This window comes from Molothrus ater, chromosome 14 (assembly GCF_012460135.2).
Source record: "Molothrus ater isolate BHLD 08-10-18 breed brown headed cowbird chromosome 14, BPBGC_Mater_1.1, whole genome shotgun sequence".
NCBI classification, from domain to species: Eukaryota; Metazoa; Chordata; class Aves; order Passeriformes; family Icteridae; genus Molothrus; species Molothrus ater.
In genome coordinates, this window is record NC_050491.2 from 10,163,395 (window position 1) to 10,189,612 (window position 26,218).

General features: G+C 40.4%; 2 protein-coding genes across 6 annotated transcripts in view; one reads left to right on the plus strand and one right to left on the minus strand.

The window, feature by feature from the left end:
- Positions 1-16,309, plus strand: part of THOC2 (THO complex subunit 2) — a 49,540-nt gene extending 33,231 nt beyond the window's left edge. For 2 of the 4 annotated variants that reach the window (XM_036401862.2, XM_036401864.2), the window contains 15 exons: positions 1,039-1,196; positions 2,024-2,152; positions 2,732-2,863; positions 2,948-3,132; positions 3,866-4,050; positions 4,344-4,449; positions 4,819-5,255; positions 6,122-6,180; positions 7,659-7,694; positions 11,675-11,812; positions 12,161-12,230; positions 12,309-12,466; positions 13,078-13,154; positions 13,256-13,303; positions 15,452-16,309. In XM_036401862.2, the coding sequence (XP_036257755.1) occupies positions 1,039-1,196; positions 2,024-2,152; positions 2,732-2,863; positions 2,948-3,132; positions 3,866-4,050; positions 4,344-4,449; positions 4,819-5,255; positions 6,122-6,180; positions 7,659-7,694; positions 11,675-11,812; positions 12,161-12,230; positions 12,309-12,466; positions 13,078-13,154; positions 13,256-13,283 (1,898 nt within the window). In that variant the 3' untranslated portion in view covers positions 13,284-13,303; positions 15,452-16,309. The remainder of the gene's footprint in view (positions 1-1,038; positions 1,197-2,023; positions 2,153-2,731; positions 2,864-2,947; positions 3,133-3,865; positions 4,051-4,343; positions 4,450-4,818; positions 5,256-6,121; positions 6,181-7,658; positions 7,695-11,674; positions 11,813-12,160; positions 12,231-12,308; positions 12,467-13,077; positions 13,155-13,255; positions 13,304-15,451) is intronic. The other 2 variants (XM_036401863.2, XM_036401865.2) reach the window with 1 other exon arrangement.
- Positions 16,310-23,535: 7,226 nt separating this feature from the next.
- The window catches only part of GRIA3 (glutamate ionotropic receptor AMPA type subunit 3), a 144,132-nt gene continuing 141,449 nt past the window's right edge, over positions 23,536-26,218 (minus strand). For both annotated transcript variants that reach the window (XM_036402005.2, XM_036402004.2), the window contains exon 16: positions 23,536-25,917. The gene's annotated coding sequence lies outside the window, so the exon portion shown is untranslated. The remainder of the gene's footprint in view (positions 25,918-26,218) is intronic.

Consider the following 26,218-nt stretch of genomic DNA (forward strand, 5'->3'; position numbering starts at 1 on the left):
GACTGGCTGTTGACTTGCTTTGTTTGTACACTTCTGAAGCAACACACACTTGATTGTCCTATGAACTGTGTTTCCTTGACAGATTTTTTCTTTTTTTTAGGGACCAAATGTTTGTTATAATCTTTGAGGGGTAGATACTAAAATTAAACAAAGTCAACATCAAGTTTTAACAGTCCTTTCTTGAGCAAACTTTATTCCATGAGCATCGCAAAACTGAAGCAAGTAAACCCTGGGTATCATGACTGTGCAAAACCAGCAGTGGCCCTTGTGAGGATCATGACTCTTCTTCCTTTGAAGGCATTCACTGCAGTCTTTAGTTCTGTATTTCCCTCTGACCTTGCCTTCATGCTGTACATTCCTCTCAACTTGTTTTTATGCTCATTGTTGCCATGGGACTAGTTTGGGTATGTGTTAGGCTTTGAGTTTGCCAGCCTGTGGTTGGTCAAACAGAAACAGCTAACTCTTGAACTTGATACAGTGCAGTCTTTCACTCAGTAGTAGAATGAAACTTTCACAAAACGTGTGTGTATTGGGATGGTGGTTTATTGAAGGCCATTCTTTACATTGCTCTATGTGTTTGATTAATTGGAAAAATGATTAATAATGGATTATAGAGACACCATGTTCTTCAGTTTAGAAGGAGGCCAAACTAAAATTCAGCCCCATGCAGAAAGATTAAAGAAGGTGTTCTAGGGAAATAGCAGGTGGTGTTTGCTTTGCAGCTGTGCACAATTTGAGCAGGTGGAGAAGTTTACTGAAGCTTTCCCATAACCTGTTTTTAGCCCCATTATGTGAAAGAAGAATTTTTCTAATAAGAAATAAACATTTGCTACTTCCACCCTGCTATTCTTTCCCCACCCTCAAACAACTGCACTTCTATTGACCTTTTCTGATCAATGCCAAGGATGTGTCTGAAATCAAACACCAGAGTATGGATCTGTCATACTGAACTTCTGGAAGAGAGTAGCTGAATGATAAAGCATTAATTTACTTTATTTTTCTTTTCTTTTTTCCCTTCTCAACTTTTGTTTTTTGAAGAATCTACCAAAAATGAGACTATCACCAAATTTTTACAGTTGTGTATATTTCCTCGCTGCATTTTTTCGGCAATTGATGCAGTTTACTGTGCTCACTTTGTTGAACTGGTGCATCAGCAGAAAACACCCAATTTCTCCACACTTCTCTGCTATGACCGAGTAAGTAGCTACAATTGGGTTTGTAATTTCATCATTACCACTGCAAACATCCCAAACTAGTGTCTCCCCCGCCTCCCAAAAGAGGTAAACAAGATCCTGTGACAATCAGATGTTCACTTTTGTACTTCACATCTTCTGATCAAAGCTTTCTTAAAGCTTCAAGGGTTTATTTTCAAGAAATGTTGTTGGTGTTTTACCCTAATGGGTCTGGAGTTTGAGCACAAAGTCATTAGCTGTCATGGGAGTTGTTCTCAGGTTTTGTAACCTTTAAGTAATCTGCATTTCCATGGCCTGCTCTCATCCTCCCATTTTAGCTGTGTGTGACCTTCTCTGTGGAACCAGTTTTCTTACCCCCACCAGCAACATCCTTGGGACCCTCCTGACCCTGGAAATGGTGCTACAGACAGTGGGCTTGTTAGTGTCACTGCACCTGCTCTGATTTCATGTGTCCAAAAGAGCATTTCTACTCAAGTAGCCCTATCTGATGGACCTGTGTGAGCCAGGGAAAAAAACCCCACTTTTTTGCATCAGCTTGATTGGATGTTTACTTCTACCAGCTCAAATCATTATTAATTTGAAAATAAAACACTTATGTCAGTGAAGACACTTGAACTATCAGTGTGTCAGCAGCAGCTGTGTGCTTGGATTCTGGGCTAAGTGTGAAGGACCAGCACTTGGGAAACAAACAGTATTTTATAAGCAGTCTCTGTTGTATTTAGAAACCAGCTTAATGGTGGTTTAGATGAGAGAAATTTATAATTTTTGTCAGGTTTTTTGCTTTTGTAATTCAGTAAGGTCATAGTAATGTTTTCTTGCTCTATTCACAGGTTTTCTCTGATATTATATATACAGTTGCAAGTTGCACAGAAAATGAAGCCAGTAGATATGGCAGGTTTTTATGCTGTATGCTGGAGACTGTGACCAGATGGCACAGTGACAGAGTCATATATGAAAAGGTATATGAAATTATTAGAATGAGTTTGCTCATTAGAATGTGTACTAACCATTTGTGTAATTCAGCCCAGTAAAAATGGATTTAGTGAAACTGTTAGATTTAAAAACAGTGTGATTGGATTTTTCTGATGGCATAATCATAAAATTGACTTGTATTTTACTATAATTCATGTAGTTTTGGTAGAAGTAATTTTGTATGATGTTAAAAATATAATTATAATAATAATGTATTTTACATTATATTATAATTTATATTTATTATATTAAATACACTTTAACTATATTATTACTTAATAATATAATTTACTTAAAAAACCCTTTCCATTTCTGATTTTCACATAGCTTACCTTGAAGATAATTTAGGGAGCATATGGAAACTCTCTTACTCCTTGCACCAGCTAGTTAAATTATGAATAATCTTTTCTCTCACCCACAACTAAAATTTCAACATAAATTAGCTTAAAAAAATAAGTGGATCTTTTAAAGTGTGATTGTGTCTCATCCTTTAGAGTTTAGGGTTTAGAATTACTGGTTTTGTTTCACAAAAAATAACTTTTTCCTATTTGTTGATGTGCATGTAGGAATGTGGCAACTATCCAGGTTTCCTAACTATATTACGAGCAACTGGATTTGATGGTGGAAATAAGGCTGATCAGTTGGATTATGAGAATTTTAGACATGTGGTACACAAATGGCACTATAAATTAACTAAGGTAAATAGAGATGCCAAAAACCTCATGTTTTTTGAATGCTTTAAAAAAAAAACCCAACTTCATTAGATTTAATTTATGTTTTAGGCTTCTGTGCACTGTCTGGAAACAGGTGAATATACGCATATCAGAAACATCCTGATTGTGCTGACCAAAATCCTTCCATGGTATCCAAAAGTGCTGAACCTGGGTCAAGCCTTGGAAAGAAGAGTACACAAGATATGTCAGGAAGAGAAAGAGAAGAGACCTGATCTATATGCATTGGCTATGGGGTAACAACAACTTATTTAAGAAAGTGGTTAAAAGTGGATCATGAAAGGCATCTAAAGACTCGGAACTGTTACAGTCCTAACATTTGATTTTTACCTTATCACAGAAGATTTCGCTATCCTGCATCTCGGTGCTGGCAGTGTGAATGAAAACATTCATTTTGTGCTGGATGATCACTAATTTCCTTTACAAGACTCTAGTAAAACCCTTAAAATAGTAAAGATTTCTACTCACAAGAGCATAGCTTAGTTTTAGAGAAATAATATAGCAGCAAGGAGATAGGAGGGATAGTAACAGGAAGAAAGCCAAGGGCTATTGCTGCAAGACTGTTTAGATATTGAAAGTGCATATGATTCTAAAATGCTTAGTTACATGTTACATCTTCCTGTGGCGAATGTGGAATCATCCTTGTATGCCTGAGGGGCAGTTCAGGTTGCCCTAACAGTTTGAAGTTTTGTCAGCAGTCAGTTTGTTCTGTGTGTTTGGCCAGGGGTGTGTGTGTGTGTGTGGTGGTGAGGAAGAGGGTGTGGAGGTAGGGCTGCTTCTGTGTCTAGTGGGTTTGTTTGTTTTTCTTTTTCTTTTGAGCTCATCAATATAGGGGGAAGAAACTGCGTATCAGTTAGGAAAAACTGTGAAATAAATAACAGATGAACTGTTAGATTAGATCCACAGTTAAGATTCAACCCATGTTTTGCTTTATGTTTGTGCATATTTAACAATCTGTGCGACTTGCAGCTATTCTGGACAGTTGAAAAGTAGGAAGCCTTTCATGATACCTGAAAATGAATTTCACCACAAAGACCCACCTGCCAGGAATGCTGTACCTGCAACAGTACAAAATGGGCCAGGTGGTGCTGGGATGCCTACGTCTCTCACAATAAATACAGTTAGACTGGAAGAGGGCGCTACTGAGGAGACTGGTAAACACACCTATGATTATTATATGTTTATTTTTTAGAAGAATTTTTCTGACATTACAGGCTTCTCTCAAAATTTGCCTCATTAAGCTAAAAGAAAAAAATATAAATGTGATGCTAAATAGGATCGGTGTGTGTTCTTTATTTTCACTTGGTTTTGGGAGACAGGATCTGCTGCCTGTTTTAGCTGTTAGCTACATATGACCTGACATGAATATGCTCAGCTACTTGTTGTATTTTAACCAGTAGGTTATAGATTAACTTGTTGAAATAGAGCTGTTCTTTCTTTTTTTAAGCAGATAAACTAAAGGAGAAGTCTCAGGGTGTGGTGAAAGTTATTAATAAAACTGTCAACGCTACACCGAAGGTGACAACAAGCAATGGAAACAGTGCATCTAATAGGTGAGAAAAACTGTTCTTACACATTCTCTATTTTCTTCCTTCCAAGCCACAGAAATACACTTGGAAATGACCCGGCTTTTAATTCTACTTCTGGGTTCTGTGTAAATAGTTCCTATTTCTTGAAAGTTTAAAAAATGACATTATTTCTCTCAAAATACACAGTTTTACTGATAAATGCATTTCATTTTAACTACAAAAGATAAATTAGAATATTTCCTTGTTGCTGTTCTGATAAAGGAACAGCAAATCTGAAATCTTAGAGTGTCTGCTCCAGGAAATTCTGTCAAACATTCAGAAGTAAAACTTCTGTGATAAAGCTAGAGCTGTGTTTTGTATCCATGCTAATTGGCCTTTTTTTTTTTTATGCAGCAAAATTATTAAAGAGAAAGATGATAAAGAAAAAAGCGGGAAGGAAAAAGATAAAGAAAAGAAAGACAAGACTCCAGCTGCCACTCCGGAGATGAAGGCACTTGGGAAAGATGGGAAAGATAAACCGAAGGAAGAACGGGCAAACAAAGAGGAGAAAGCAAGAGAGATCAAGGAGAAAACGCCAAAATCTGACAAAGAGAAGGAAAAGGTGAAGAAAGAAGAAAAAGCTTCAAAAGAAGAAAAGTCCAAGACGGTTGTTACCATCATTGAGTCAAAGTCAACTGCAGAAAAGGAGAGAGAAAAGGAGCCATCCAGAGAAAGAGATCTAGCAAAGGAAATGAAATCCAAGGAAAATGCTAAAGGAGGAGAAAAGGTGCCAGTAGCTGGGTCCTTGAAGTCACCTGTTCCCCGATCAGAAACATCAGAATCTGAAAGGGGTAAGCTTGAATATTTAGTTTCTGTTCTTGTCCAGAAAAATAGAATAAGTCACTTGAAAATCACTGAATGTCAAAAAATGCTAGAGAAGTTGAGAGAGAATAGTTACATAATAAATAAGATTTTGGCACTGGCTTTTCAATACAGTCAATAGCTAAAGAAGGTGGTCAGAGTTTTTCCAAAAGGCAAACTATGGGAATTGTGTGAAGGTCACACATCTCCAGTGAATGCCTGTTCTCACAAAGCCTGCCATTTTTTTAATGTAAGTCTAAATCGTCTTTTATTAAAATATGTTAGTTGCATAACTGAGATGCAACTTTTGTAAAAGTGTAATGCAAAAACTTTGTATGTACTTTGAGAGCTTCATGACAACCTTTGAACTGGAAGAAAACAGGGAAATTAAAGATATAGGCCTTTGCATCCTTAAGAAGGATGTAGAAAGCTTTATCAGTCCCCTCTTATATTAAGGGTGAGCAAATCCTTAAGTTATTATTTGAGGCTATAATATTGAGTTTTATATTTGTTCTGCTTAAGGCAAACACCATAAGGGAGAACTGCAATGCTTTTCATAGGGTTCACCTGTTCAGGGTCTTCATAGAAATTCTGAAATTCAGATGCTGACTTCTATAAAATGGAAGTTTGGAGTGAGCATAATTTTGCAGCAGTTGGTTCACAATACGCTTTTGCTGCAACTTTCATAAAGATGCTCAAGGTGTGCTGCTAACTCTAGACAGCTTAAGGAAAACAAAATTCACATAGTGGTAAGAAATCTAGCTCTAATTGTGTTGGTACTTCAGAAAGTTACATGATTTAATTCTCAAACTCTTTAAACTGTTTCAATAATGCCATTGTTCTGTTCTTTCCTCAGAACAAAAACGCCGCAAAGTTGATACACATTCTTCTCCGTCACATTCCTCAACAGTAAAGGTTAGTATAGCCTGAGGAAGGCAGCACCCATGTTAGGCTCACGAGTTTGGGATGCCAGTATTCGACTTCCTTCAAGTTTTGTGCCAAGTATACACTGGAACCACTGGAGGTTTTATGTTGCATTAGAAAATGCATTCCTTTTCTTTATTGGCGGACTGTCTTTTTTTCTATAAAAATATTTTTTAATTAACCAAAATAATGCTTCAAGGACCTAGCACAAATTTTGTAAAATAGTGTTTGGAAATTTCAAGAGAATTTTTACACAGAAGTGCCTCATTGCTTTAAGCAGTCAGTTTTTTTGGAGTGCAATGGTAGCTACAAGCAAATGAGTCTTTGCAACAGAGTGGAGCATATTTTTCTGCACTTCTTTGAAGAATCTATAGCACTGAAGATTCCTGGATGATACGGGATGTACGATACCTCTGAATTCATCAGGCTTCTTGATGAGCATCATACCGATATGTGCCTTCTAAGGAGGAGTCTTGAAAGGAGTTCCATTTTAAAGTCTCCTTGGTGATCAGTTCTCCTGTAGTTGTGTATATTCAGTGCGCATGCAGCTTCTGTTGTACCTTCCCTTCGAGGTTTGTTTATTTCCAATGGGTTCCCACCATGTTGAGCCCTGCGTTACGATAAAACCAGATGTGGCCACCAAGCCTCCTACCCAGCAAAGAGAAACCCCAAGCACTCAAGCGCAGCACAAAACCATGGGCGTAGCCTACTTGAAGACTCAGGGTAGCCATTCCTTGCTCCATATTTATATTATTTCTAAACCATCTATGTTCATGGAATCTTTGAATTTGCAGTACGTTGAACATTTAAAACTGTAAGTTACCAATACTTCATCGAGAGCACTGTGATGGATTTTGTGGGTCTTTAAACTTCACCATCTTACCAGCTTTAGAACAAGCTCTTCTCTTTTTTCTTTTTTTTTTCAAAGTACATCTTTTTCTATGTAAAATTTACTTGAAATATTTAACTTAATTTTGGAGAATTCAAATAGCTTTTACTAGTTTTGAGGAAACAGGTGACAGTGATAACTACTCAGTGATGACATTTTTTATAAATAGCAGTGTAAGGTCATTCTAGAGTGACTTCTACCACATTTAACTGAAAGTGGAGAAGATACAGGTTTACAAGTATTTAAAACCTGTTTCACCTGCTATATTTAGAGTTGACTACTTTATATTTTTGTCTAGCCAGGAGAGTGTGTTTTCATTGTTTTAGGAAAAATTAGATTATTTTGTAGTTTATTTAACAGCAAAGTCTATAGAATAGATAAGGACTGTCTTCCCTCCCCCCCTCTTTCTTTAAAAAAGTATTTCAGTTTCTAGCTTTATTCAAAGTGTGGTATTAACATAAGATTTATTCCAGAAGGAGTAGCTGTTTTTTGTTTCAAGGGCACGGCCGTGCTTCCCAAAGTCCCTCTGGTTTCTGAAAACTATTCCAGCTCACGTGTCATCTCCGTTCATTTTCTACAGGACAACCTCAACGAACTCAAGGAATCTTCAGCAAAGGTTTGAATCTTTTAGAAACCAGCCAAGTTTGTTTTCATGTTTTGTTGCAGAGAGAAGTTATCTTTTGCTCTTATGGCAAACTCCCATCAGAAATTCAAATTGCACTCCAGTAAATACTAGCATAGTAATAGAGGGATGGAGTTTTTTTGTCCTGGTGTGTAAATCCTCTGTACAGGAGAGACGGTGTATAATATAGAAGAAACATAACAAAAATCCCCTGAATTTACCTTTCTGTCAATATTTTGAAGAGATGTCATATGTCAGTGTCTCTTCTATTCCTCTCTAAAACTTTTGAATACACAGAAATGTCCTTATGATTAAGCCATTTGTTTGGCTGAAGAGCTAATGGAATAGCTAAAATAGTTCTTAGAATTGTTTGAGGGGTTTTGAATATACCAATTAAAGAACAGTACTTAGTTAAAGAATATTTGACATGCCTCTGGAATATTGATACTCTTTCCCCTTACAACTGTATTCGTGTTCTAGTACTACAGTATTGTGTTTCTAAGCATTACAGACAGCCTCCTGAATTATCATCTCTACATATTTGCTTCCTGTAAAGTCACTTCAGTTTCATTATCTTAGGAGAAGGGAATGCTCTCAAGGGTTCATAGAATCAGAATCCCAGGTTGGAAGAGGCTTCAAGGATCAGCTAGTCCAGGCTTTTTGGCAAAAACGTGGTATAGGCAGGCTGGCCCAGCACCCTGTCTAGCCACATCTTACAAGTGTCCAAGGTTGGGGAATCCATCACTTCCCTGAGGAAATACTCCAGTGGCTGATTGTTCTTGGTGTGAAGTGTTTCCCTCTTCTGTCCAATTGGAATCTTCCCAGGAATAACTTGTATCCATTACCCATTATTTTTCCATGTTAAATGGCATCTCCCTTGTTAGCCACCCTTTAAATACTGGGACATGGTGCTAAGGTCTCCCCTAAACCTTCTCATGGCTGAGCAAACCCTGTTCACCCTGCCTTCCCTCTCAGGTCAGGCCTCCGAAGCCTGGGATGACCTTTGTGACCCTTCTCTGCACCATCTCCAGCCTGTCCACATCCTTCTTGTACAGCAGAGACCCAAACTGAGCAGCATGTTCTGGGTGTGGCCTAACCAGACTGAGAATGTTGTATTTTAGACAGATTCTGTAACTATGTTGTTGCTCTTTTTAGAACTCAAGCACATTGTAACTGTGATATAGTAACAGTCACAGGCACTGCACACCTGCTGATACATCAGGGGATGTGACAAAGCTTCTAAAGTTGCTGTTACAGTCTTGGTTACATAATAGGAACCAGAGTGTAACTAAACTGTGCAAAGGTTTATCCCCAGGAAAATGCTGACCATGTGGACTTTTTGGATACTTTTTGGGTTTACCTAGGATTACTTATATACACTTAATTTTAAAATGTGTTATGGATTTCCATATTCTGTATTTACACTGTTGTTTAGTTGTAGTTAGCTTTATGCAAAGTGTTCAGAACACTTTGTACATTTTAAGTCAAAATAGCTGTGATTCTTTAATGGACATTGCAGGTGGATTTTTTGTTTTTAATTGAATCTTTCCAATACCAACTGTATCTGATTATGGGGATAGTGTATATGGGAAACATCCTTTAGTCTTACCATGGATGAAACTACAGTGTCTGTAGATGGAATCTAGATACTTTTATAAATCATCAACATATCTTGTATATGTAATTTTTCTTAATTAGAAAAGTATAGTATTTGTCTTGAGCTTACCTCTGCCTGAAGGGTGGTATATGGGAATCTGTAAAAGCTCACTTTTCCCTTCCTTACTGTATGAGTCAAGATTCAGTTGGTTAATTGAAATTTTGCTTATGTTTTCATTCCTTAAGCTAAAGTTTTATTTAAAAGTATTTATTTTACTTATTAGCACATTGATTTAATTAAGCAGGCAGTGGAACTGTTTGTAATCAAATTAACAGCAAACAGCTTTATTTTTCTAGTTAATTTGAAAAGTTATGTTTTAGAACTAGCTGTAATGTGTTTGTGTAGACTTAGCTGGAAGTGTATTGCAGTTGTGTGACGTTTTAATGGATTTATTCTTTAAGTGTTTGGGAAACTGGGGGGGTGTCCAACCCATTCCTTCCTTTTCTAAATGTTCTTTTCTAATCTTTCTCACTTAATGAACTAATCTTCACTCTTCAGTGCCGTCTAACAGACTTAAAGCAGTTCATGATAATGTTCCCTGTACATGGTGTAAGACAAGTTAAATGTTCTTTACTTCCATGTACTTATTTGGGGAAGGGATGGGATGTTCAGATGCCTGTAAGATTTATGAGTTCAGTTTCCACTAAAAGTTAAAAGTCTAGTGCTGTTGTCTGCTTACAGACTTTCTTTATTCCTGACTTTGCTCAGTTTCTGGAGCCAGACAATGGAAATACTGGTTTACACTGCAGGTTATAAAATGAATGGTGCCAGACTTGAGTAAGGGTTTGTTTGTTTTTTTCTTGCTTTGGCATTTGTCCAAGTTACAAACCGCACCAAAGCACCCAAAATCTGACGTGTCATCAGCTGGCAGCAAGTTGATAAAGTCTTTCTGGTAAAGGAGATGGGGGTGGATGGATGTAGTTTTCCAAAACTCTGCATTGGAATGGTAGAGGAGCAGTGGAATCTGTCGTGAACAGCCATGAGAACACAAGAAATGGAATAGGAGAAAGCAGAGCCATGAGGTTCTTTTTTCCCCTGTGGAAAGCAGCTCTAGGAGACAACTGAATGGGGCTGTTTAGAGAAAACACATTTGCATGTCATTGTCAGCAAAGAAGATAGAAGGAATAAATTTACTTGTGGAATGGCATTGTAAAAAATTGAATAAGAAAAGAGGAGTGAGCGAAAAGCAAAAAGAAATACCTAGTGCAAGAAGTATTGAAGGTTCAGTCTGTTATAGGAGAATAAAATTCCAGTGAAATAAAGGGAAAGATACCTAAATTTTGTCAGTGTGACATTTAACATAGAATCACTAACATCAGGTTTTGGTAAGTTAAACATTTACTGAAACTGGAGAAGGATCCTTGGGATTACTTTAATTTTGAAAGCTGAAACAGTGATTGGTTTGGTTCAAGTGTTATCTTGATTGTTTTAAACTAATTTTCCACTTCCCTCTTTTGTTGGTTTCCTTTTAAGTAGGGTGTCTCTCTAAAAAGAAATACAGAGCATATTTTAGTAAAGATGTTTTTGTCTCCAAATAAAATTGTTAACTTGTGAAACTGGGGAAAGAATGAAGTATACTGATTTAAATCTGGTGCTGGTGTAACTTAAATACCAAGGGAAGTGGTTTTAATTTAAAATGTGCTCTTAATATTTTTTAGATCTAACTATATAATTGTTTTGAAAAAGACACATATAATTACTGTAATGTGTCCATATTTCTAATAACAGATGTGCTGCCTGTTTTATGGAGCTTACCAGAATTGGTTAGAAGAGATAGTGGAATAACAATCTAGAACATATTAGAGAAATGAACAAGTATTTTCTATGTTTAGCTTTTTTTTCTTATTTGAAGGTTAGAAATCAGATTAAAAGACATTGTTCAAAGTATTGTCTTAAATACTTTGTTGATAAAGATTATTCTTTAAAAATGAATTATAGCTTGTTTAAGCAGTTGATTCCATTCATTCCTCCTGGGTAAGACTGCGGGTGTTAATTTAGTCCTGTAATCTCCATATCCTGTTTCTTTAGCCCTGTGTCTGATTTGTGTTCTTGCATCCAACAGTCCTGGTGTTGTGTGTATTTAATATAGCTGTTTCAGTTAAGAGGAAATATTCTTGAGTTGAGTAAATTGTGTAAATAAGCTGTAGGTTAAATTATAGATTACGAGTTTGAACATGTCTTCAATCCCTCTGTTTTGTTAATAAAGTATTTATGTTTAATATTTGATCTAGGTCTGATATGTTAGAATAAGACTTCTTTTTATTTACATGTCTAGGAATACATATTAATATTTGGTGATGTTGCCTTAATTTAACAGCACTACATAAACCACACTACTCCAACACTGTCCAAGAGTAAGGAGAGAGAAGTGGAGAAGAAAGATTTGGACAAGTCAAGGGAGAGATCCAGAGAGAGAGAGAAGAAAGATGAAAAGGACAGGAAAGATCGAAAAAGGGTTGGTGACATTTTTAATGAACTGGTTTAGACAGTTGGTTTGTCCTTGGAAAGCTTTCTGTTGCAAGCCCTTGCAGTAATAATTGGCTATCCAGCCCATTTGAGCAGAAGTGATCTATATCAGAGGTGGCTTTTTTCTTCTGTTACTCTTTCAAGGGTTGGTTTGCAGTAATGTTTTCAAACCTCTGCTCCCTCCAAACTGATCTCCAGAAACTTCACACGAGATGTAACAGCTCAGTTACATTCTAAGTATTCAAAAATTAGTTCTCCAAAATAAGAATACAAGCAGGTGCTAGTTCAGGAGTATGTTTTAGTCTGCTAACATCTGCATAATTGTATTTGGTGCCAGGATCATTCAAACAGTGACCGAGAGGTACCCCAGGATTCAACTAAACGACGCAAAGAGGAAAATGGCACAAGTATGTATTTTACTTCCTGTGTGAGTGTTTGTCAGGCTTTTACTTGTTGTGAATTACAACTTTGTGTTCTCTTTTTAGCTGGTTCTTCAAAACATAGCAAAAGTGAAAGTCCTTCTGATTCCCCTCGCTTAAATGAAAAAGAGAAGGAGAAAAACAAATCAAAGTCTTCAGGAAAAGAGAAAGGTGATTCAATCAAGGCAGAAAAGATGGAGAAGAGCTCCTCTGGTAGCAAAAAGGTAAAATAACCTCTTCTCTTGTTTATTTGTTGTTGTTGCTGACAGAACAAGCTGGTATTTTTTTCCTAAAACTTACTGCTGCTTTATAGCCTAAATTTAAAAGATACGCTGTGAATGTGTAAGAAAATGCTTCTGAAACTTCTGGGATCTTGTGACTTTAAATATCTCAGCAGTCACTTCCAGCAGGAGCAGGATAGTTTGGAGGACTAGTTCATTTTGGCAGTAGCCAGGAAAATTCAGAACTTAAAGGTTCTGAATAATCTAAAATATTTGCAGACTGCTCTTAACTTACATATAAACAAGCCTGTAATTCAGATTTCCACATGCATGTGTCAGCACAGCTTCTTTTGGTGAAAGCAAGTGTGTTGCAGTTATATTTGTATTCACCAAACTGTGGTTCCCACTTGCAGCTCTGCTGCTGGCACTAACCAGGGAACTGGATAAGAAAGATGAAATAATATCAGAAATCACAGAAGCTCAGTACTGTCATTTTGAGTGATGATTTTTTTTTTTAGCTGTGTTCAGTTATAATGTTAAATGTTACAGTCTTCCTAAATGTCCTGTACAATGGGTACCATAATAAGCTATTTTCCATATGTGTATTTTTAAAGGAATCAAGACATGATAAAGAAAAAACAGAGAAGAAAGAAAAGCGGGACAGTACTGGGGGGAAAGAAGAAAAGAAACAATATCCTTTTAAACATTGATATTTCAGGAAATTTCTGCAAATGACCTTCCTTTTATTATATGTAGCACAATACATATTTTTTTCCTTAACAACGAATTTACTCATAAATCTTCAGACAAGCATAGATAATGAAGATTCTTTCAGGAAAGGTAAAAATGTTTGTTATTTAATTTCTTTGATTTGGTATCTCCCATGGGCCCTGTTGACTGGTAATGGATATACAGACAAAACAGCCCTAAAATCAGCCAGGATGGTTGGGTGGTGTTTTGGGGGGTTTTTGGTTGTGTTGTGGGGAGTTTTTTTTTTGATTGATGGTGTTTCATTATTTGGGGATTTTTGTGGGTATGGGTGGTTTTGGCTTGGGTTTTTAAAATAGTATTATTATTTATATTTTTAAAATATTATTAGTATTTTAAATTTTTATTACTGCTTGAGGAGAAAAATAGTTCCCTGTCATCATCACAGAGATGATATAGATGCTCAGATTATTTTGTTTTTTTGGAAAAAGAAGAGGCAGAGGATGTGGTGTGTCAGCAGTGGTTGGTGGAGTTGCATCTTTGTTGCTTTTTCTAAGAAAAGTTACCGTACAAAAGCAGAGGTGGATTTATGTAATTCTGATAATCTGTGTGTTACTTAGCAAAATCTTGCCTAACATGTAGCAAACTCAAGTTTTGTATCTTCATCTTGCTTCAACAGAAGCAGTAGCTTTTAAACCACAACGCTACATGGTGCAGTTGGTCAGCTCATTGTCTCTGCGTAATCTTTTATCTGGTCTGATCTGAGGAACGGGATAAAGGAAAACTTTGGCATGGAAACATGGACTATTTAAAGAAAGAAAAGGAACTTTGGAGTATTTTGAGTAACCCTTATTCAGACTGGATCTTCTGGAAAAATCAATTTTCTTTGTAGTTGATGGGGCTCTGAGTGGTTGGGGCTTTTTTCAGACCTGTGGAGCTATGTGGACACTTAAATTTTGTATTATGGTTATGAGGGTAGGCATTTTCTCTCTTCTACATTGAACCATTTTAAGAGTTTTAAAGCGTTCTGTTTTCAGCTATTTGGGAAGGAAAGTGTCCCAGTGAACTTAAATTAGTTCACCTGATTTATCCAACTTCTGTCACAGACTGCTATTAATCTTTATACATAAGGCAGTGTACAATTTTACACTTTAAGGAAAGGAAAAAATGAAAAAAAATTTTTGAATGTCTGAGAAAAGTCTCCACTCCTGGATTGTGACCTCAGAGCAAAGGGGGCTTATTTGAAAAAGGATCTTGTGTTCCATTTGGTGTCAGGGCTCATTCAGCCATGGCAGTTGAGGGCACCTAAGTGAGGGGGTTTGGGTGACAAAGTTTGTGCTGATACCAGATGCTCTTTGGTGGTGAAAAGATGGGAGTTCAGGTTATTGCTTCTTCGTACAATTTCTTTTTATCTGCTTGAAATAATGGAAGATATTTCTGTGAATATTTTCTAAACTGAAAATTATGAGCATTCTCTGGGAAGGATTTGCTGGAATTTTCTTGGCTCTTTGTCCTTCATAGCTGTTATTGTCTGATCACTATAGAGGAATCCCAGCTTTTTCCCTATTCTTTTAAATGCTGCTTTGGAGCAGAAGGAAAAAGGCAGTCTTGGTAAATGAAGTTCACTACTGAGCACTTACAGCTTCTTTAATAACAAAATACGAAGTTTTGTCTTGACTAGCAATTCAATAAAGAGTGAGGATTTAAGGATATAAAGTCATTAGTTAAAAAAGCACAACTATGTTCTGCTGAGTGTAAATAACAAGTGCTCAGGTAAATGTCAGTTGTACTGTGGAATTCACATCCAGCTGTGTAATGGGCTGGAGCTTCTGGCCTGGAACACTGACAGCACCCCACTGTGTGCATAGTGCAGTATGAAAAAGTGCTTTGTATAGCAGCACAGTTGTGGAATCTCATCCTGTGCTCCTGTTAAATCTTTGATATGGTTCTCCTTAATGTACAGTGTCTGATTGGCTGCATTTATTTCTTGCCTAATTTAGAGATAGTAAGATTTAGAGGGGGTTGCACTTCTGAAGGAGTTTCTACCCTCACAAGTGACTACTTGTTTGCTATTTGTATGTTTAAATTAGCGTTTCTCTACTTACAGGGCAGTGTTCACAGTAATGTACTTCTTGCTGTGGAATGAGCTACAGTTAGGGAATGATAAAAATAGTTTTATTCCCCCCTCATTCTTTGAGTTGTGAATGGAATAAAATGTAAAGTTGTGAGATCAGTGTTCATTTGAACATCTAATTCTAATTATGTACACCTTTGTTGCAGGTGACATTGAAATGGGAAGATATCCAGCTGTGACCAGAAATGTATTTTCCAGACTATAGATTGCACAGAAAATTGTGAATGAAGAGGACCCATCTGCATCTCCTTAAATTATTCAGTTCTCTGCTTTATTTCCCCATGCTAAGGACTTAATTGTTAAGTTGTACATTACTGTATTTTTAACTTGTTGCTTAGTTTCTTATACATTTATTTTCAGTACCTGGCTGAAAGTGTTACCTATTCCATATTTTAGCACAATGTGCTGCAAACAAACAGTTGCCATAGTGCAAATGAGGTTTCATGTGTACATAGTTCCACTTTAGTTTGTCGAAAATACTGCCTGAGTGTAGTAATTCTTTCAATTTGAAATTGCATTCTTTTAGATGTTTGAAAACCACAAATAAACAGTTATTGAACCTTTTTGGATTTACCTCATTTAAACTCAGTTTTTATTTATTACTTGGCCTGTTTTTAATATCGGTAACTAAAAAAAAACAAAGTTAAGTGGGAGCACTGTTTTCATGCAATGCTTAGGGAATATTTGTATATTGTGTATAACGTTGACTTGTTTAAAAAAACAATGAATGAACCCTGTCCCATCCCAATCTAAACCTGTGCTCAGTTGTCCCTTGTCACACCTTTTGTTTGTCATGTTGTTTTTAGATTGATTGGAAATGCTCTCTTCAAAACTGAAATAAAGTTTCAGTTACAGCTACAGGAGCTTTGTATTGCTGAACTTTAGTCTGAAAATTTCACAATGACATTTTTAAAAAAAGAAAAAAAAGAATTTTTTTATCTGCTAAATTCTACCAGTGTAACCTTTTTTCTAAATAAACAATAGTTTTCTCAATGGGTCGTAAATCATTCTCTGTGTGGTCACTTTATTACTTCTCTGGATTATGAAAATTGGATGTTAGTTGGAATCAGGGTGGGGATGGTTCCTGTCCCTCTGTCCCTGCCCTTTTTTAGATGCCAAGGGCTGGCTGTGGACTGTGGTGCCTGCTGTGAAGTGACAGATGTGCTGCCCTTCTCCAGTGGTTTCCAGGAGCTCTGGGTTTGCCTTCCTGCATTCAGCCAAGTTTACACCTTTCTTTTGAGCTGTTTGTCCCTTGTCCAAATGCCATTAAAATCTCATTTTTCTATCAAATATTGATACTATTAAACATTGGGACTTGTCTCTTGAATATTTTGGGGTTTTGGTTTGTTGTGGTGTTGGTGGGATTTTAATACAGTATAAAGGGAATTTTGATCAAAAGTTGAAGCATCCCTGGTGCTGTATTCTTTCATTAATCTGAGATTTGGAACAGATGCATGTTCTCTTGATGCGTGTATTTGAAATACTAGATATTAAGAAATTGTAGTGCTTATAGACTTGGTCAGTAAAACTCTCCTGGTTATCTTTGTTCTGATTACTGAGTGAATCATAGAAGATTGCAAATCCTGGCCCTGCAGTGGAAGAAGGACACAGACAAATTGGGAAGAGAATTGGGTAAGAGTTATCCAGCTAATTGGAGGTGAGAAATAATTAAAGAACTAAAAAGAAGAGTAACTAAGCTAAATACTCAGGTCCTTTTAATTACCTCATTGGGGCAGTCTGAAATTAAACACTTCTATCAAAGTCACTCCAGTCCCTGGGCTTTACTGAGATGTGAACGAGGTGGGGCTTTGGGCAGGGCTGCAGGGGCAAAGGAAGTCACCACGGGGCTCCCTGAATGCCGTGTGATCTCTGAAGATCAGGAGCCCACCTGTGATCGCAGACACTGCCAGGGAAACTGGACCAGTGATTCAGAATGCAGCTTGGAGGAAGCTGTGCCTGCCCTGGCAGGAGGATTTTGCCCGGCTGTGCTGCCGCGGGCACGGCAGGAGCAGCGCGGGGTTCGCACATCCCTGAAGCAGCAGGGGGAGGAGAAGGGGTGTGGGATGTTACACTGACCTGTCGTGGGTCTGGCCAGTGCCCTCAAAAGAGAAGGATTAAATTTTTTTCTGTGGCTGGGATAACTTGGATGTGCTCTGCAATGTCCTGATTTCCTGAGAGGGGGCACAGGAGCAGTTTCTGGCCGAGTTCATGCCTGTTGGGAGGGTTTTCTCTCCCAAATACATTGCAGAAGACAGCTGATCCTTCTGATCCTTCTTCCTTTTGTGGGTCTCTGCAGGGACTCAGGTGCATTTGTGGAGACAGCAGTGAGGGCTTGGTGATGGGAGTTGTATACAGAGTACAGGCATGGGGAATCAGTGAAGGCTGGAGAAAGCACAGAGCTGGCTGGGTTGTGTGGCTGTGCAGGCCACTGGCACGCCCATTGACTTCGTGCCCAGGTGGCTGAGAATGCCAAGGACATCCTGGCCTTCATCAGAGTGTGGCCAGCAGAACCAGGCACTGACCATCCTGTGCTGGGGAGGCCACACCTCAAATCCTGTGTCCAGCTCTGGGCCTCCCATGGCAGGAAGAACACTGAAGTGCTGGAGCCTGTCCAGAGAAGGGCAACAGAGCTGGGGAAAGGTCTGGGGGAAGGGTCTGAGGAGAAACAGCTGAGGGAGCTGGGATGTTCAGAAAGCTGGAGAAAATGAGGCTTAGAGTCAACTTTCTACCTCTCCCTGGAAGGAGATTGTTGCCAGCTGGGGTCAGTCTGCTCTCCCCGGCAACAAGCAACAGAACAAGAGGAAACAGCCTCAAGTTGCTCCAGGGGAGGTTTAGATTGGATACCAGGGAAAGCTTCTGCCCTGAAAGGTTGATCAGGCATTGGAATAGGCTGCCCAGGGCAGCGGTGAAGCCACCATCCCTGGAAGTGTTCAAAAGAGGTGTGAAACTTAGGGCCGGGTATTAGTGGTGATCACGGCAGCGCTGGGTTAAGGGTTGAACTCAATGGTAAATCCTTCCCAGCCTAAATGTTTTTATGATTTGAGAGGATTGTGGGGAAGAAAAGACAGAGCTGGGAAGGTGGGCAAGCAGCCCTACCCTGGTCCTGGCCCATGGTCCTGCGGGAAAATCTGGTACCCAGGATCCATTAATTAAGCTCTAATGTGATGTTCTAATTGCTCTGTATAATCTGCAGCATCTGTGATAGGTCACTGCTTCAGCAATTTCATAAAAAGGTGTTTTCCCTCAACACTGGCAAACGTCCCTTGTTTAAAGGTCAGGGGAATATTAAATAAACACCATTTATATTTATTTGCCTCGGATCAAATCACGGCTCTTACATTAATTTTGGAGGATTTTTTGGGCAATTAGACTGCTCAGGCCATATTTGGAAATCAAATGCAATATTTATCGAAAGGCTTGGGATGACATTAAAAGCCAGCTTCAGCAGAGAGCAGGGGCAGGAGGACGCTCGGCTGGCGGCGCCCCCGCCGTGCCGCGGCTGCCGCTGCATGTCAGTGTTGGACCGAGCACGGCAGAGCGCAGCCTGCCCCTCCCTCCCCAGTCCGCGGCGTTACGGAGCTGCAGGACGCTCTGGGTTCCATGGGACCATGAAGGTCACCACGTTCCAACCCTCTGCCCTGGTGGGGATGCCGTCCCTTGACCAGGTTGCTCCGAGACCCGAATGCTTCCAGGGGTGGGGCAGCCGCGGCTTTTCTGGGCAGCCTGTGCCAGCGCCTCAGCACCTTCACAGGGAAGAATTTTCCCCACATATCCAATCTAAGCCTACCCTCTTTCAATTTAAAGCCACTGCCCCTTGTCCTATCACTCCATGACTTGTAAAAAGTCCTTCTGCAGCTCTTTTGTAGTCCCTTTAGACTGGAAGGTGCTCTGAGGTCCCATCAGTGCCTTCTCTTCTGTGGGCAGAACAGTCCCAGCTCTGGGGCTGTTTCCAGAGGAGAGTGGCTCCAGTCCCCCGAGTTTCTTTGTGGCCCCTCTGGACTCACTCCAGCAGGTCCATGTCCCTGTGTTGTGACCTCCAAAGCTGGACACTGCTCCCAGTGGGATCTCAGAAGAGCAGAGCAGAGAGAGTACAATAATCTGCCTCGACCTGCTGGCCATGGTTCTTGTGATGCTGCCCAGGATGGTGTTCTGGGCTGTAAGCGAATATAAGTTATCCCACAGTTATCCCCTTTCCCACACTGCCCTTGATGCCCCCCTCTGGCCCTGCAGCAGGCACCAAGCCCTTGTCTCCTGTCCCTGCTCTTGTGGCCCTGCCCCAAACCTGCCCACACCAACTGGCCCAGGGCCCAGGCCCTGCTCTGCCAAACTCTGCTCTGCTCCTGTATTCCTTTAATCAATGTCGGGTGTTCCATCACACCCTTCCCTACTTGTTACAGCATATCAAGCATCTGCCACATGCTCATTAATTGGTCAATTACTTTATTTATGTGCTAAACATTATCTAAAGCACCAGTCATTACCAGCATCGTGGCTTTGGTTTGTGTTGTATATTTTTTACAGGCTTTAAGTGATTTAACTTCTTCTTGCCATGAGGGCTGGGGTGCGTGCCTGTACCTCTGTTAACCCTTTGTGGTCCAGTCACCAGCTCAGTCCCATTCCTGAGCCCTGTGCTGGTCCCCACTCTGAGAGGGCAGGTCAGTAATCACTGCCAAGTTTCCCAGCCCTTCCTCAGAGCCATTTCTCTTTGGATTTACCTTGTTTTCTACTGCTGCCTTCAACTCCTCCGTGCCTGAAATTAGGATGCAGTAAGAAAACCCTGAAATCACAAAATACAGATGATAGGAGAATCCCCCATAACCATCTGCTGGGGCAGGCCAGGTGCCACCACACATCCTGGCTTTGATCTGCTGCTGCAAATCAGCTCTGGGTTCACCCTGAGGTCTCAGCTCTGCCTGTTAGCTTGGAGGTGCCAACAGCCTTCTCACCAGTGGGAAATGGCTGCAGAGCAGGATCTTGTCCTCTTGCTCTGCTGTAAGATGTGCTGTCATTCTCCAAATACCATGATGGCATAAATTATTAAAGGCTATAACACTTCAGTGATAGAAACAGCAATAAATAAACACTTGGTGTGGGCACCAAGGCTTTGTTATCCTGCCCTTGGTGTCAGCCCATGGAAGCACTACAATCCAGCACATCAATCAGCCATTGCCATGGTGTCCAGCTCTGCAGGAGCTTCCAGTGAGCTCTCCCAGCTGCACCAGGGAAGGGCAGAGGTTTTATTGCTGCACTGGCTGGAGGGTGTGTGCTGTGTGTGGCAGCTCCTGTGCTCACACTCCTCTCTGGGTGCTGCTCCTTGCCTGGTGGGGCAGCTGCTGCCTGTGCCTGCACCCAGGGCAAGCTGGAAACCATTTCTGTCAATGCTGGTGCAGTGATGGTGCCATATTACAAACCACCCTCAGTAATTTCTCTGTTGGTAACTGATGAAATAAAGACAAGAAAGCCCAAGCACAGAGTCAGAGCAGGACCGGGATGTTGATGGGCAGATTTTGGTCAAACCTGCCTCTCACAGGGCACACATAAGAGAAGTGTCCCTGTCGTGGTGCTGGGGCTGCAGCCTGGGGCTCCTGGGCGGGGACAGATGCAGCAGGGGGTGCCCTGGCCCCACTGGGGCTGTCCCATGGTGTAATTCCAGCCTGGGCCCTTCCTGTGCTGCAGGAACACGGTGCTGCTGCTCCTGGGGACACTGTGCTCCCTGATACCAGTTTCAGATGTATTACATTCTTAGTAAATGCTACTATGAAATTTATAATATCCATGCAAATATTATCTCTGTACTTAAATCCTTTAGGTTAATTGAATAGAGCTATCATTATCCAGATCTTGTTTATGTATTGCTGCCTACAAAATAGAGCCCATTTTCCAGACTGAAATGATGAATATGGGCACCAAAGACATTTTGTAATTTAATTGCAATATCCATGACATAATATTATTTTAATAACCATAAAGAACAATTGTTTTTGAAAAAATAAATGTTACAGTGCTTTGCACAAAACCTTTGAAGGAAAAACTACGCCACAATGATAAAGTATTTATTTTATTTTGTTAGGTGTGATGTGCCATGGGAAAGAACTGCTATTGGTTTGGAGTTTTAGGCTCAAACCTGAGCACTGTTGAGGTCCTTTTGCTGCCACTGATGGCTCTTGCAATTTGAAGTATAACTCTGAATTTTTCCTTGTATTATTATTCCCCACCTGCAGAAGTCTAGAGACAGGGTCATGCTGGGGTGTGCTGCAGCCCAGCATTCCAGGGGTGCCATGCAGCCCTGCTGCCGTTGCTGTAGTCTGTGTAGCAGCCAGGTTTTGGCCCAAAGTGCACTGCCCTTGTGGCCCAGGGAGGCTCCAGATCAGAGCATCTCCTGCCTCTCATTGTGTGGCCACAGACCCATGTGAGGCCATCCCCCAGCCCATCCTAGCTGGCCAGGCTCTCCCAGCTCATTGGGTGCAGCTGTGCCACTTTGCCACAGCCCTAATCGCCCTGTTTCACCTGACACACATTTATTAGAAAAACTTAACACCCCTGTGCAGGCCCTGGCGAGCCCCTGGTAGGGCAGCAGGGCAGTGACTGCTCACTCAGGGCAGGGCTGGCATCAGCCTGGCACTGGCCTTTGGCTGGGCACACAGAGCCCTGCTTGCAGACACATTTTGGCAGCTCTGGGGGAAGGCAGCACAACTCACCCCCATGGCTCGTGCAGGGCTGTGTGTGGCTGTCAGGCAGCAGGGAGTGGGTCAAGACAGCTCTCTAGAAAAATGCAGTCTGCTTATGTTGGCCTCGATGTTAAGCATGAAATGAAAGCTGAAGGACAGAACAATATTTTTTCCATGCCTCCCTGTGTTTATTGTGTGAGCACTTCACACATAAATAGGCTCATTCAGAGGGGCCTCCCTGTGCCCTGTGGGAAGTGAGGTCCCACATGGAGCCCAGTGTGCTCAGCATAGCACACAGCACACAGTTATCCTGCTTACACCCAGGACAACCTGACACCTTCATCCTTGTAGGGTGGTTTAGCGTTGAATGATTGCTGCTTATTGCTCTGATTTACTCATTGCTTATTCCTGAGCTTACCTGCAGTTGCTGAAGCCTTGGCTGAAGACCCAGGATGGGCTCAGCACACGTCCCCCCCTGCACTCACGTACAATGAGCTCCAGTGGCAGCTCCACAGGGATTGGGTTCACAGTTGGGACCCACTGCCAGGCACCAGGTGCTGGGCTGGGAAAGGTACCAGTGACTGCCAGTACATTTTTCCTGTTTCCCTTGCAGCCAGAGGCAGGGCCACAGGGACACTCCAGGCATCTCCTGTTTTGCAGGGTGTGTTTTGGCCAGCAGATACCAAACCACCCAGGTCCATGCCCACCTGCTCTGCAGCAGTGCTACTGCCCAAGACCTCCACTGGGGGATTTTTTTTATTTTTCAGAGGCTGATCTTCTCATCCCCAGCTATCCAAGAGAAGCCTGGTGCTGCTCCAGCCCAGCGCCAGAGGCCCTGGGTGCTAACAGCAGTGTCACCCTCAGTGGTTCCTGGAGGGAGCCCAGGGACCTGTTCCTGATGGGGACCATGTGGGTGCTGTGGGCAGGGGTAGCCCCACAGAGGTGCTGGGGTATGGTTTGGGTACACCCCAGTTCATAGTTTGGGGTGACTTGGAAAAACTGTGGGCGAAGTAAACTTAATAAATTAGAGCTGGGATTAGCTGCAATGTTGGGTGAAAGGATTTTTTTTTTCCTTAAAGAAGCATTGCTGAAAAGCTGGGAATTGCAGGAAAATACATCTGTGTAGAGAATACTTAAGGAATTTATTTGCCCACACTTCTGCCCACTGCAGTGGCAGGACAGAGCCTCTCCCACCCTGGGTGCAGCCCTGAGGCTTCTCCCCTGCTCCTCACAGGGTGCTCCTTGCATCTTGCAGGATCAACCAGTTTCCATCATCAAGAAAATTAAAAATTAGTTGGTTTGCAGGTTACCAAACCAGGAATACCCAGCAGCATGCTCAGTTCAGTGTGGGGGCCCCTGAACTGCCAGGCTGGAAAGGCTTTGAGAAACCTGGTCTAGAGAAAGGGTTCCTGCCCATGGTGGGGCTGCTGGAACTGGGTGATCCTTCCAACCCAAAGCTTTCCAAAGTTCTGTGGTAAACATCTGAGGAGCATCCCAGACTGGACAAAGGGAGCACAGGAGGGAAGGGCTCTCTCTCCTCTGAAGAAAAGAGAAGCAAGCTCTTTAATTTTTTTTTCTTTACAGTTTTATTTACAAAATGTATTAAAACTCTTTGTACAACACCTCATCAAAATGAGGCTCAGTAATTGATGTCCACACATGCAGTTTATGCTTTTACAGCCATTAGTTTGCTTGGCAATTTGTCTGCTCACTCAAGTGCAGTTTCAACGACCAAAAATAGGAACTTAAATTACAAAAAAAACAAAAAAGAGGAGAAAAAAAAGAAAAAGGAGAGAACCGCCCCAAAGCCCCTGAAGCAAAACAAATTTAAAAAAATATACCAAAACAAATCATCGTGAGACTACTGCCAAACTTCTGATAGCTTGAAGTTGGTAGCCAGAACTGGTAAGCACTCAACACATTTTAGATTTACATGCAAGTTTAAAAAATATCGAACCATTTACCAAACTCCCTTCACTGGTGTGAAGCCTCCACTCTTAAAAATTGATCTGATAAACATACATATTTTATACAGCTTTTAAGAAAAATGTTTGTTTTAAATACAACTCATAACTGCACAGCTTTAGCTCACCCTTGCTGGGGACGTGATCGTGTTCAGAAGTTGAAAAAAAATCAGAGTTTCATGAAAAGAAAATGAAAACAAAACAATTTTTTGTCAATATCTCGTTAAAAACTTGAACAATAAATTATTCTCCTATGAGCTTTTAAAATGATTTTATATTACATTTTGTCGGAAATACATATTTTTAACAAGACTTTTCTTTTTATTATTTTTTTTGTTTTTTGTTTGTTTTTAAATCCTATTAAAAGTTCAAATCTATCATCAGCAAACTAAATGCCTAAGGGTCAGACTGGTTTAAATGAGTTTCTTTTTCACTGTATGTTATTGACGAAATAAAACTCTATCATAAACTACGGAAAATACATATTGTCGATTAGAGGTAATTAGTAAGCAGATATTCCATTGAACATTTCCCATGTGATTGACAATATGTTTAAAGTTTTGTGGTTTTTTTTTTTCTTTTTCTTTTTTTTTTTTTTAATTTTTATTTTTATTTTAGAGATGAAGTTAAGTAGTTTCCAGGCAGAGGTTCAAGGCTGAAATGCTGCTGTCTAAGATGTTGGATGTGAGTAACAGTGAGCTCCTCCTGGAGCGCGGCGTCCTCCTCACAGAGAGGCAGGGACAGAGCATCCTCTCACCAGGCATGAAACAAGAGCTGGCAGGAGCTGATAGAGTATAACAGTACTAGCAGGAGTCATGTTAGATCGCTTACTATTACTCTGGAACTGCAGCTAAACTGGAGTTTCTGTCCTCTTTCCTTGCTTCTGTTTTACAAGGACCGATACCGAGGAGCATTAGCTGAGCACGGTGCTGGGTGGGAGAACTGGGGAGAAGCAGAAGCAGGCCTGGGAAAAACTAACCTGCCTTTCTCTTGCTTCATTGCTTGATATTAAACAGTGAATTAAAATGCAAATGCACAGCAAGAAAAGATATATATGGTCTGAATTTAAACAGCAAGTAGCTTTTCCTTTTTTTCTTTTAATTTTAAAAGCCACCCAATGTCATTTTAATAAAGCACCTGTAGGTATGCCTGATGATAGAACAAAAAAAAAGGAATGCAATATTTTCTTCCTGCACTTTAGCTACCTTGTCAAGAAATTAATTTACTGATCTGGAAGCAAGACATGCAGTTCCACAAATTACTTTCTTTTGGATTTACAGATTCAGTCATTGACCTTAATTGGTTTGAATGCACGGATTCTTTCCCTCCTTTTGCTGCTATACAGAATTGCTCAAATTAGCTGGAGAGGTTAAAGTGGCTCAGAAAAAAAATAAAATGACACCACTGTAAGTAAATACTGAAACATCTTGACATCAGCTCATACAAGCAGTGGCAGGCCAGTCCGCGTTTGCACGCAGCAGATTTCTGAGGCTTTGTGTCAGGAGCAGTTTCATAATTTGATACGATTGGGGTGGCTGATGAAACCAGCTGCAGCTGCTTTCAGGACACAAGTTCAGTTACTGTGCAGTGGTATCAAAGAATGGCTTTTGTTGCACTGATCTTTTTTTACAAGAATTTTTTTTCACATACCAATATCTTTTTACCAGTCCTTTTCTTTTCCCCTTTCATTTGTTTCTTTTTTTCTTTTATTTTTCTTTTCTTTTCCTCTCTTCTTTTACTTCTTTGAAGCAAAGCAAGAATATTTCAGTGATGGTTTGCATTGTTGTGAGTCTCAGAGTCTTCCATAAGGCACTGAAGGAAAAAAATACCAGTTTTTCCTATTAAAAGTACATTGCACCATCATCAATGCGTGTCATGCCTGACACCTCGGAGAGAGTACAGCTGGCTCAGATGGTCCAAATCCATGAAGTAGCCACATTCTCTGCTGCTTTTTGTCTTGCATGCTGTCAGGGTGAAGATCTAAAATAAAACCAGAGAGATTTCATCACTGCCTGGCAGCGAGGGGCAAGGGAGCTCAGCCCATGGAGAGGCACAGATTGTGGGCAAGGGGCTAACCAGGCCTTTTCAGAATCATTTGTCAGCAATTCAGCTCTACTTTTCCTGCTTTAGAAATCATGAATTCTAGTGTAGAAGGTTTCTTTGTATTGCAAGTTTTTTTTGAAACTTCCTAAAAGCACTTACCTGATCTGATTATAGCTTACAAAACAAAGAGGACGAGATTGGTGACAAGAGAGATGAGAATTCTGATTATAGTGATTTT